Source organism: Ceratotherium simum, chromosome 25, assembly GCF_057802395.1.
Source record: "Ceratotherium simum simum isolate JZ-2026a chromosome 25, ASM5780239v1, whole genome shotgun sequence".
NCBI classification, from domain to species: Eukaryota; Metazoa; Chordata; class Mammalia; order Perissodactyla; family Rhinocerotidae; genus Ceratotherium; species Ceratotherium simum.
In genome coordinates this window covers 4877615-4890958 of record NC_141924.1, presented here as the reverse complement: position 1 = coordinate 4890958, position 13344 = coordinate 4877615, and the positions used below count along the sequence as shown (strand labels likewise).

The window sequence follows — 13344 nt, the reverse complement described above, 5'->3', positions numbered from 1 at the left end:
TCAGTAAAACGTTAAATAGACACAGTAAGAGCAGACATCCTTGCCTTGTTCCTGATCTTATGTAGAAAGCATTGAGTCTTGCACCACAGAGTATGATGTTGGGTGTAAGTTTTATTCCCGATATTGGAAATTCGTGTCTTCCTCTTTTCCTAATCAGTCCAACTAGAAGCTTATCAATTTTATTACTCCTTTCAAACAACCAGTTTTTGCTTTCATAGATATTCCATATTGTTTTTTTCTATTATTTCATTGAGTTTTTTCTCATATCTTTATTTCCTTCCTTATGCTTGCTTTGGGTTTAATTTGCTCTTCTTATTCTAGTATCTTAAGGTGAAAGTTTAGATAATGTGTTTGAGATCTTTCTTCTTTTCCAATCTAGGCATTTAAAACTATATTTCCCTCTAAACCCTGCTTTAACTTTATCCCACAAATTTTGATGTGAAGTTTTCATTATCACTTAGTTCAAAACATTTTCTAATTTCTTTTGTGATTTCTTTTCTAATCCAATGATTAGTTAGAAGTTTGTTTTTAAGTTTTTCAAATATTTGGGGGTTTTCCAGGTTATTTTATTATTACTGATGTCTAACATAATTCTGCTGTAGTCAGAGAACATACTCTGTATGATTTCAATCTTTATAAATGTATTAAGACTTATTTTATGACACAGAATATGGTCTAGCCATGTGCACCTGAAAAGAACGTATATTCTATCATTGTTGGGAATTGTGTTGTATAAATACTAAGTAAAGAGGTTGAGAGTATTGTTCAGATATTCTATGTCGTTGCTAATTTTTGTCTAGTTGTTCTAGCTATTGCTAAGATAATATTGTTAAAATTTCCAATTATGATTGTAGAATTGTCTATCTCCCTTTAACTCTGCCAATTTTTGCTTCATGTATTTGAAACTTTCTTATTGGGCAAATACACACTTATGATTATTATGTCTTCCTAATGAATTTGCTCTTTCATCATTATGATTGTCTCTCTTTATGCATGGTAAAATATTCTGTTTTGAAATCTATTTTATCCAATATTAATATAGCCACTCTGATCTTCTTATGCTTATCTATTTTCCGTCCATTCACTTTCAACCTATCTGTGCCTTTATATAGTTGTCTTTTTAAAAAAGCCCTTCCGACAATCTCTAACCTTTACTTAAAGTGTTTATTCCATTATCCTTTACTACAATCATTGATATGGTTGGGCTAGGTCATTTTATTTTTGTTTTGTTTATCTCCTCTGTTTTTCCCCTTCTGTTGCTCTTTTTGTTTTTAGAGTGTTTCTTAGAATTCCAGTTCAATTTCACTGTTGGCATCTTAGCTAGACTTCTTTCCTTTTTTTGGGGGGGGGCTGCCCTAAGGAATAGAATATACAGTGAACTTATAGGTCAATATCTCCTCTGTCTCTTATGTTATTGTTGTTACATTTAATACATCTACATATGTTATAAACCTCACAAAAATGTTCTAATTTTTGCAATAAACCACCACATAGTTTACAAAACAATTAGGAGGAAAAAAGCAAATAGAAAAAAATGGTCATTTGCATTTTCCCAGATATTTACCGTTTGTGATACTCTTGATTTCTTCTGAGGATTTGAGTTTCTATTTGATATCATTTCCCTCAGCCCAAAGAAGTTCCTTTAGCGTTTCTCATGGTGCAGTTCTGTTGGAGAGGAATTCTCTTAGTTATATTTTATCTTAAAATATCTTTATTTTGTTTTCATTTTTGAATGGCTTTTTCTGGATATAGAATTCTTGATTGACAGTTTTTTTCCTTCAGCAGTTTAAAAATGTCATTCCACTGTCTTCTAGCCTCCATAGTTCCAGATAAGTCAGCCATTATTCAGATCATTATTTTTCTGTATATATGTCATTTTCCTCTTGATGCTATCAATGTTTGTGCTTTCTCTTTGGTTTTCAATAGTGTGATGTGTCTTGGCATAGACTTCCTTGTGTTTATTTTGCTTGGTGTTAATTTAACATTTATATTTTCAAATTTCCACCTTTCATCAAATTTAAAAATTTTTGGCCATTATTTCTCCAAACAGTTTTCTGTGTGTGTCTTGTTCTCTCTCTCTCCTATATTTCTGGTATTGCCATTACACTAATATTTGAACATCTGATATCCTCTAACAGGTCCCTGAGATTCTGTTCATTGTTTTTTCAATGTTTTCTCTTTCTGTTCTTATCCTTGGAAATGTTCTATCTATCTTCTATCTACTATCTATCTATCTATCTATCTATCTATCTATCTATCTATCTATCTATCAAATCAATTTCACTTATTCTTTCTTCCGTCATGTCTTTTTCAGGTGTACAATTTCCATTTGGTCCTTTTCTATTGTTTTTATTTCTCTATTGAGATTTACCATTTCTCTCTTGAGGTTTTTATTCATTGAAGTCATGTTTTCTTTTAATTCATTGAGTTTAGCTATAATATTTGCTTTAAAATCTGTTTCTGTCAGTTCTAACATCTGGTTAATCACATAGATGGGTACAATTGATTTTCTTTCCTCTTGAGAATGTGTTCCATTTTCTTGTTTCTTTGTATTTTGAGTAACTTTTGGATCGCATCCTGATACTATGAATATTAATTTGTAGTGATTTTAGATTCTGTTATTTCCCTCTATTGAGTGTTTCCTTTATTTTAGCAGGCAATTTTCTTGTGTGGGCTTGAACTGAAAACTCTTTTTATTCAGGGATAGTTCTAGTCTTACTTCATATCTTTTGTCTTTAGTTGAGCTACTTTGGGTCTATATCAAATGTATGTGGTTCAGTGGGCAGTCAGAGATGTACATAGAATGAATTTGGGGATTCTCTCTCTGGCTCTTTCCCTTTTGGGGGTTCTCCCATTCTCCTCACTGTTCACATTTTCATACATTTACTTTTCTGTTTCCTCAGGCCAGAAAGAATGCACGGTTTTGCACATGAGGCCCCCATTGCTGCTGGGCACACTACATGTACAACAATCAATCTCGGGCTAAAAGCCACAGAGACATGAACTTACCTGTATAGCTCTCCATCTCCCCTCCTCCAAGAGAGCATGAACTCCTCATAAGAGCCTGTCTGCTTCTGTTCACTCTCAAATACCTTCAGTTGGTTGCTTTCTTGTGTTATGTCCAAGTTTTAAGATTGTTTCCATGGCGTGTGTGTGTGTATGTCTGAGATCATCCAACTTATCCAGAAGTAGAATCTTGTCATGAATTGGTCCACAAAGCACATTTTGAATAGCACTGTCTCAATGATGGTTCCATTCAGAATGGCATTTGTAAGTTTCTCTTCCATGGTTTTCTGCCAGATGTTTATAATTAAGGGCTCAATACCAGATAATGTCAATACCAGTGGAAGAATTCCAAGTTCAGGCAGAGAGGGCAGGAGGAGTGCTAATAATATCTGAACATTGTTTGGTACTGATTGACTCAACAAAGCTCATTTCATATAAAGCAGTTCCGGCCTTTGCAGATTGTTCTCAATGGATTTCTTTTCTGACTGTCAATGGATTTTCTTTCTTTTCTGACCTTCAGTCTTCTGTGACTTTAGCTGCTGGGAAGTGTAAAGAAGTGAAAGTCCCCAGGCAAGAGATTTACCTGGGCCTGTGCCCACAGAGGTGGCTTTCTTTTTTTTTCCCCAATTTTTTACATTGTGGTAAAAATACACATAACATAAAATTTACTACCTTAACCATTTTTAAGTGCACAGTTTAGTGGTATTAAATGCATTCATAATGTGTAACCAACCCCACCATTCATCCCCATAATTCTTTTCATCCTGTAAAATGAAAACTCTATAACCATTAAAAACTACGTCCTATTCCTCTGTACCCCCCGCCCCTGGCAACCACCATTCTACTTTCTAGTTTTATGATTTTTATTCCTCTAAGTACCTCATATAGTTAGAGTCATACAGTATTATACAGTATTTTTTTTTTTGTGACTTGTTTATTTCACTTAGCTTCATGTCCTCAAGGTTCATCTATGTTGAGCATATGTCAGAATTTCCTTCCTTTTTAGGTCTGAATAATATTCCATCGTGTGTATATATCACAATGCTATTGTTTATCCATTCATCCATCGATGGACACTTGGGTTGCTTCCACATTTTAGCTATTGTGAATAATGCTGCTATGAACATGGGCATACAAATATCCCTTGAGACCCTGCTTTCAATACTTTTGGGTATATACCTAGAAGTTGAATTGCTGGATCACATGGTAATTCTATTTTTAATTTTTTGAGGAACTGCCATACTGATTTCTACAGTGGCTGTGGCTGTACCATTTATTTTCCCCCAATATTGTACAAGGGTTCCAATTTCTCCACATCCTCACCAACACTTGTTTTCTGTTTTTCTTTGTTTTTGATAGAGGCAATCCTAATGGGTGTGAGGTAGTATCTCATTGTAGTTTCATTTGGACTTCTCTACTGATTAGTGATGTTGAGCATCTTTTCATGTGCTTATTGGTCATTTGTATATCTTCTTTGGAGAAATGTCTATTCAAGTCCTTTGCCCATTTTTGAATCAGATTATTTGTTTTTTGTTGTTGAGTTTTAGGAGTTCTTTATTTTTGTGGATACTAATACCTTATCAGATACATGATTTTCAAATATTTTCTCCCTTTCTGTGGACTGCCTTTTTACTCTGTTGATAGTGTCTTTTGATGCACAAAAATGTTTAATTCTCATGAAGTCCAATTTGTCTATTTTTTCTTTTGTTTCCTGTGCAAAGGTGGCATTTTGAGAGACCTGGGAGTGTGAGCTGTGGCACCAGAGGGCAAAAAGTCCCCAGGTGGTGTCACGATGGTTTGAAGCAGAGCCATGTCATAAATATTCCAATTCTTTATTTATTTTAAACCCCATGACACACTGTTGCTTTATTATTGCTTTATACTTTGGATGTTCATTGCAATGAAGCTGCATGTTTACCATTCTTGTTGCTCTTTATTCCTTCCTATGTCTCTCACCTTTCACCTGGGATTGTTTTCTTCTCATATTCACACTCTTGTATTTCCTTAAGTGTGGGTCTTTTGGCAGTTATTATTTACATTTTTCAGCACATTGATGATAGCATTCAACTCTTTTAGTGTTTATTCAGCATTAATTTTTAGTGTTTCTATAGAGAGCTGAGTGTAGCCAAATTCTCATTCCTTTAAAAATAAACCACCATTTCCCCCCCTGTGGCTTCTTATCAGATTTTGTCTTTGTCTTTTTCTGCAGTTTCACTATGATGTGTGTCTATATAGAGATTTCTTTTTACTTATTCTGCTTTGTATTCATTGATCTTCTTGAATCTGTGGTTTGGAATCTTCCATCAGTTTTGGCAAATTCTCAGGTATTATCTTAAGTATTGCTCCTGTCCTATTTCTCTCTCCTCTCCTTCTGAGACTCCAGTTACATGTGTTAGACTTTCTTAGTCTATTCTCTGTGTCTGTTAGCTTTTCTTTATTTTTCATACTTTTATTTCTTCATGCTGGATAATTTCTTCTGATCTATCTTCCAGTTCATTTATTCTCTAAGTTCCTCTAATCTGCTGTCAGGTCCACCCACTGAGTTCTTACTGTGCTATATTCTGTTTTTCAGTTCCAGAATTTCTATTTCTTTCTTTTATAAATATGCTATTTCACTTTTTATATTTCAATTCCTTGCTTGGACTTTTGAATTGTGTTGTATTTTTTCAACAGCAAACACTGTTCTTTGCTGTTGTTGAAACATTACCTATGTCTGATATTTCCAATATCTTAAGTCTTTGGGGATTAGTTTTCATTGTATGTTTCTTCTGCTGGTTTTTCTCATAATGTTTTGTTTCCTTGTAGACCTAGTTATTTTTGTGTTATTCACTATATGTGAGAATTATTTATAGGAATAATTTGATGCCTAGGATGCCACCTTCCTCCAAATATGGTTTTCATTTGCTTCTGCCATATGTCTAAATGCACTACCATTCTGGGTTTGTCTTAATTCCAATTCAAGTGTTTTGGTTGCTTGGATCAAAGGTGACAGTGAAATTTTTGAAATATTTCATTTGTTTTTTTTTTTAAGTTTTTCTCATTCAGAGGATAGCTTTAAATAACCTAGCCTGTCATTACTAGAAGTAAAACTTTTTCCATTTTCTGAAACTTCTTGTTTAAGACAGAGATTATATCTTTCCTCCGTGTTTGGTAGAACTCATGTATAAAAGCAACTGGTCTTAGGCTATTTTGTGGTGCTTGATCTTCTGGGATGCACATCTACCTTTTGCCTGCCTAGTGCTCATCTGATCATTTACAGCTTAAATGTCTTCTCTAGTAGTCTTTCTTCATCTCCCAGTCCGCTAGCTCTTGGTACATCCTTTTCTGGTATCATTACATTTTATCATCAGTATATGTTTATATTTCTGGATTTCTTTAATAGACTAAGAGTTTACTGACGGTTGAGGCATTATATTATTCATCTTTGTAATACTAGATTTTAATACAGTCCATGATAGATGCTCAAAAAATATTGGCTAAACTGAAATACAAAAAATAAAATTAAAAATGGATTGGTAGCAATCATAGGTAACAAGCGAAGTTAGGTTACTAACTTTACAAATTGTATAAAAATCATTGATCTCTACAATGCAACTATTACTAGTAACATCAGAATAATGCCTTGAATACTAGCAGTCTCTTATCAGTCATTTACTATCAATTATACCTTGAGCCTACCTACTCCCTAGTGTTCCTAATTTGCCCAACTACCTAACAGCTTTCTACCTTCTTGCCCACTTTATCCCTCCTCCTTATTCAATTTTATACCATACATAGTTAAATGTTAACATTTATTGAGCTAAGCTAAGTATATGACAGACACTGGATTGACATAGACTATCTCATTAAATCCTTCCAACCACCCAATTAAGTAGATATTATTACTATTCCATTCCCCCCCCCCAAAAAAATAGGCTTAAAGAGATGGTTACTTGTCAAAGGTCAGGTGTGAAGAGATAAAAGCAGGAACCACATCATCCAGGTTTGTCTGATTCCAGAACTAATGCTCTTCATCAGAGATTGGTAAAAGATCAAATAGTTAATATTTTAGGTTTCATAGGCCATACAGTCTCCGTGACAAGTATTCAATTTTGCCACTGTAGCATCAAAGAAGCCATAGACAATATGTAAATGAATCACCATGACAATTTCCAATAAAATTTATGAAAACAGTGGGAAAGATTTGACTCGCGGGTTGTAGTTTGCTGATCTCTGCTCTTAACAATTACACTATTCTGTTATTTTTTGCCTCCAATCTCCAAAGTTTTCAGTTCTACAAATATTTATAGCATTGCTTCTAAGCACATGGCACTGAGCTTGGTCCCGGATGAGATGAGGAAGACAAAGCCCGTGCCTTGAGGGACCTCAGAAGAGGGAAGATGCTGTATAAACACATCTCTAGTACAAGGCTGATTATGGACAGTCAGTGCCAAGAGAGAGGTATAGACTGACTAGGGCTTTTCCTGATAGACACATGATGTTTTGGTGGAGTAGGTGGCAATGGCATGATCTTTCTAGTGAGAGACTCATAGGCAGAGATGGTAAGGAAAAAGTTTCAGACAGAGGGGCCAGTACAAGCAAGAATTTTTCTATCCATCTGTCACTCATCTTCTGTTCTCTTTTCCAGCATTCACTTACTTCCACTCTCTTTTTCTTGCCAAAACCACATGCACTTTGGTCCAAATCTTTTTGCCTTGCACCTGCTCCTTTCCTTTCCTTTTTTCTCCTTCCTTCACTCCTTTCTTTTTATGTATTTATTTTTACTTCTTGATTACTGAATCATTGCTGATCCAGTTCTTCCACAGTGGGCTCAAGACATAAATTTCTTCTGAGGTTTAATTCACGTACATCAACATGTTGACACGTTCATCTAAGGCAAACAATTATATAACATTAAGAAATGCCATTTAGCCCAAGTGAAATAGTAACTTAGTTCTGTCAATTCAGTCAAGGTTGAAATCCTCTAGTAGATTCCTGGCAGTCAATAACACTCACTGTTTGACCAATTCAATATCCTTTTATCCAGTTTCTCATACTTGCCTATATTTCTAGTCTGTCTTGTTAATGTCTTCCTCTCTTTTAATCTTCTTCAATTTTTTTCTCCCACTCTTCCACCTTTTCTCTTTCCTGTACTTTTTGGATTGTTGTACTTCTTCTGGTGGCATGTTATTTCCTTTCTCTTTTCTGAAAATATCTTAAAAAAAATGCTTTGTTCATTACTTCAACTAATATTTATTGAGCACTTGCCACATAGAAGGTCCTTTCCTAGCTGCTGGAATACATTCTGGCAGTAAACAAAATAGATAAGTAACAATAAAAAAATTAGATAAGTAAACTATAATATACAAAGTGTTAAGTGCTATGGAGAAAAATTCCCGAAGGTCAGGAATTTGCGTGGTGTGTTACAATTTTAAAGATTGATAAGGGAAACCGTAAGATCTTTTGAGCAGATAGTTGAAGGAAGTAAGTAAGCAAACCATGCAGCTATCTGCTAGGAGAGTGTTGAAGGTGTTCCAAGCAAAAGGAACAGCATATGCAAAGTCCTGAGGCAGGAGGGTACTTCTGGTGGAGTACAACAAGGAGGCCAGTGTGATTGAAGCACAATGGAGGACAAAGAGACTAGATGTGATCAGAAGGCGGAAAGGAGGAAGGAGGCAGACTATTTAGGGACTTTTCCATTGGAAGAACTTTGGCTCTCACTGAGTGAAATGGAAATCCTTTAGAGGGTTTTGAGCAAAGTGAAATGTTGACTTATGTTTTTAAAGACTCGAGAATGTAGGGAGGCAAGAGAAGCAAAGAAACCAATCAGGATCATATTGTAACATTCCAGGCAATACATTTGAATATTATGGGGAATGTTTTCTGGAAGAATCAAAGCAGTTACTTTTGCTTTACAGTTGAGGATAGAAAACTTAGGGGCAAGGTCTTGATGCATGACAAGATGCAAGACTTTACCATTCTCTGCTCCTCATGGAAAAACAGGGAGATTTTGCTGGGCTAGTCAAAAAACTGCTAATTATTTTCAATTGTCTAATGCCTGGCACACACAAATATTTGTGAAATGAGTGAATATGCACTCAGTTAAATGGGTATGGCTGAATTACATCAGGTCACTTGTGCACGACTCATTTCTCCTGCATACTCTGGTGGTGGTTATTGTGTCTTTCAATTTTATTTGGCAAAGAACATGAAAAGCACCACATTATTAACACACTCCTACTCTTCAAATCGAAGAGGATATGTATTTACATATTTTAAGTGGTCCCACAGCAGTTTGTACAGTCCTCTATCACAGCAGTTATCACCCGTACTCAATTCCATCTGCCTGTCCTCTCTCTCAATGGTCTGAGTTCCTTCGGGTTGGGATCATCTCCCCTAGCACAGGGCTTGGCAACAATGCGTCTTGAAGGAAAGTATACATGATATGGTAAACGGCAGAGGAAAGAACACATGTGAGTTACCAACACCAGCCAGAGTACCTTGTCTCATTCCTGAAAAATAGTCATTTCCCTTAGGAAAAACCCATTCTTACCCTACTGCTGTAGAATTGAGCTCCTTGACTTCTAACCGTATTTTAAACCCTTGAGGGGCTGGAGCAATGTTTTCTCACTCTAGTACCTGCTAAATGATCTGGTGTCATCAGTAAACGATCACGAAGTATTGGGAACCGAGTGTTCAGGGTCTGAGACGTGCAGGCTGCTCCAGTTCCCAGGGGGTCGGTCTGGGGGCACTGATCAATCCACTGCCACCGCAAGAGCCAGGTCTTCAGCCTTCTCCTCACAGGGAGCTTCTGCACATCCCCCCCCCCCCCCGCCCCGCCCCGTGAACCTGTCTTGTTCCCCATCCTGTCCGGGGCCCCTTGCCGCATCTCCCCCTCAGGGCGAACTTGTCCCCTCTCTCCTCCCCCTCAGGGTGAGCCTGTCCTCCCCTGCCTCGCGTCCCCTCAGGGTGAATCTGTCCTCGTTCCCCACCCTGTGCGGGGGGGGGGGGGGTTGCCCGCATCTCTCTCTCAGGGCGAACTTGTCCCCTCCCTCCTCCCTCTCAGGGTGAACCTGTCCTCGTCCCCCACCCTGTGCGGGGGGGGGGGAGGGTTGCCCGCATCTCTCTCTCAGGGCGAACTTGTCCCCTCCCTCCTCCTCAGGGTGAACCTGTTCCCTTCCCCCTCAGGGTGAGGCTGTCCCCCTCCCCGCTCCCGTCCCCGCTCCCCCTCAGGGTGAACCTGTTCTCGTTCCCCATTCCGGCCGGCCGCCATCTCCCCCGCCCCGGCCCCGGCCCGCATCTCCTCTCAGGGTGTGCCTGTCCCCTTCCCCCTCCCCCTCAGGGCGAGCCTCTTCCCCCGGCTCCTTCGCTCAGATCCATCACCTCCCGGCGTCCCTCTCCCCTCACACAGAACTTCCGCCCGCGCCCCCTCCCCTCAGGCGGGACTTCCGCCCGCGCCCCCTCCCCTCGCGGCGCCGTCCCCTCCTCCGCCCGAGGCGAGCCTGGGCGCGTGCCCTCGCGCTCTCCCGCCCTGGCCGCAGGCTGCAGCGGCGCAGCGGCGGCGGCCTCGTCCGGAGGGTGCGGGGCGCGCTGCGGCCCCTCCTGCTCGCGCTCCTGCCGCTTTCCCCGCTCCCGCTCCTCCTCCTCCTCCTCCTCGTCGTCGTCGCCCGGCTCGGCGAGAGCTGCGAGCGGCAAGATGGCGGCGCCCAGGCCGCCGCCCGCCCGGCTGTCGGGCGTCATGGTGCCCGCGCCCATCCAGGACCTGGAGGCCCTCCGCGCGCTCACGGCGCTTTTCAAGGAGCAGCGGAATCGGTAACGGCCCGCGGCGCGAGCTCGGGGGCGGGCGGCGGGCGGGCGGGCCGGGAGGGGCCGCCCCCTCCTCCCGAGGGCTCGGGGCGGAGGCCTCTGCGGTCGGGCCGAGGGGCCCCAGCCGCGGATTCCAGGCCCGCGTCCTCCCGCGTGGGTCCCGAGGGGCCCTGGGGGCTGACACCTGCTCCCCACCGCCGGGACAGGTGTGCAGCCGGGCGCAGGAGGGGGGCCGGTGCAGCAGCTCTCTGCCGCCGTGTGCCCGTTTTCCGACTTGAGCGCGCGCCCATGGCGGCCCTGTAGGTGCGGGGCTGTCTTGGGCCCTGGCTGGGGACAGACTGACGAGGCCCCAGAGCCGCGGAGCGTGCATTTAGCGGGGCAGACACGTTCCAGAGGAGCGGGGTGGAGGCCGCGGGAGTACCCGTCACCGAGCAGCGGGGTCCTCCATTCTGCTGCCGGTCGGCCAGGCTGTGCCGTCCCAGGGGACAGCGCCTGTGGAGGGTGGAAGAGCATCGGGCAGGAGGGGCCGCCTCCGTCCTGATTCTGCCGCTGAGCGGCAAGATGGCCAGGTGAGAAGGTGCCCGCCATCTGGCAGACCGGGCTTTGGTTCCTGGCCTTACAAGCTGTGCGTTATTGGGCGGTTTCTCCGAGCCGTAGATTTCTTGCCTAAAGATGGGAACATAACACATAACTTCATTGCTGGATTGTACAGAAGAATAAGTGAAATAAAGCATGTGAGAATATATGTGACTCTCTCAGTCAGTGCTTGTTTGATTTTGTTCTAGTCTTCTGTTGGCCTGGTTTGCTCATATATTTAATTGAAATAGTATGGGACAGTACCTCCTTGGCGGGATTGTTATAAGGATTAAATGAGATAATGCGTGTTAAATGCTTAGTACCTACTTGACACATAGTACTAAGTAAATGTTAGCTGATATCATTATCATTTAATACATTTATTTATTTATTTATTTATTTGTGAGGAAGATCGGCCCTGAGCTAACATCCATGCCAATCCTCCTCTTTTTGCTGAGGAAGACCGGCCCTGAGCTAACATCTATTACCAATCTTCCTCCTTTTTTTTTTTTTTCTCTTTTTACCCCCAAAGCCCCAGTAGATAGTTGTATGTCATAGTTGCACATCTTCCAGTTGCTGTTTGTGGGACCTGGCCTCAGCATGGGGGGAGGAGCGGTGTGTGGATGTGTGCCTGGGGTTCTGGCCAGGCGGCCAGCGGCAGAGCGTGTGCACTTAACCGCTAAGCCACCTGGCGGCCCCTAATACATTTATTGATGGCCCCCCTCGTGCCAGGTTTTGTGTTAGGTGATGAAGTTTAAAAATGAAGAGTCCTTTACTGGGAGGTCCGGTTCTGGGGAGGTAATTATACAATCAGGGGAGTATGTACAGAGAGTAGAGGGAGCATAGAAGAAGGGGACAGCCTGACTTGGTCAGGCTAATCCCTTGAGGTCCTCTTGTCTTTAAACCAGACACCTTCATCTAAGCGCTTCTGCTGCCTCAAATCACCATAGGAAGTGTTAAGCCACTGAAAGAGTGCTAAAGCTCAGGGTACTACTCTGTGGGCTTTTTGGGAGATATGTTGATTGAGTTAATGCTTCAGCGTATCTATACCATGATGGACCCTCCTTTTAGTCAATAATCAGGCATCAGCCATTTGATGAGTGCCTACTCTGGAGCAGTTCTTTGCTAGGGGCTGAGTGTACAAAGATGAATGTGACATGATGCCTTTTTTCAGGCATGTTAAGGAAATTGCTGTGTAAACAAATTGTAATAGAGGCCTAGACATGAAGAGGTGGTAATACAGAGGGAACTTGTGGATCTCATGGATAGAGTGGTGGGCCAGGAAAGGCTTTAGATTATTTTGGGTGCATGGCTTACAGATGAGAGGCCTAATTAGAACAGTGTATGCGAAGGGACCATATGCTGCTTTTGCAGGGTCCTTGGGAGGATTAAATGAAATGACAGCAGTAAGGTGTCTGGTACAGAGGAGACATTCAAACATAGGATCCCTTTGTATAACCTGTAAGATAAAATCCAGGACTCTAAGCCAGTTTTACAAGGCCCTTCTTGACTTGGTCTGTTGTGTGGGCAGTTAATGGGAACCGTTAGAAGGTTTTTTCCAAGGGAGTGGCATGATAAGATCTGCATATTGGGAAGATCTCTCTGGTTGCCATTGTGGGGGATAGATTAGAGAGGGTGAGGCTAGAGGCAGGGGACTTTTAAGAAGCTGATACAGATGCCTAAGTGAAAGAGAAAAGTGCCTGAATTAAGACATTGTTTATGGGGATGGATAGGGTAAATGCTGAAAAATATTTACAAGATTGAATGGACAGGACTCCATGGATTGGATTGTTGGGGGAGAATGAGGAAATGAAGTTGCTTCTCACATTTGGCTCAGGTTTTTCTGGGGCACTGTTCTTGTTCCAGGCACAGTTTGGAGACTAGGAAAGATGAGCTGATGTGCAGGTTTTGGGATGGGGAGGCAGATAGTTGTGTGATGGTGCAGAGAACTCTTGATGAGGGTTTGTAAGGACAGGC

General features: G+C 41.5%; 1 protein-coding gene across 2 annotated transcripts in view; it reads left to right on the top strand.

Moving 5' to 3' along the window:
* Positions 1-10467: 10467 nt before the first annotated feature.
* ATXN10 (ataxin 10) overlaps positions 10468-13344 on the top strand; it is a 186043-nt gene continuing 183166 nt past the window's right edge. The window contains exon 1 of one of the 2 annotated variants that reach the window (XR_015556327.1): positions 10468-10797. Coding sequence is in view for 1 of the 2 variants with exons in the window: in XM_087448747.1 (XP_087304873.1) it covers positions 10682-10797 (116 nt within the window). In the remaining variant the exon portion in view is untranslated. The remainder of the gene's footprint in view (positions 10798-13344) is intronic. The other variant, XM_087448747.1, reaches the window with a different exon arrangement.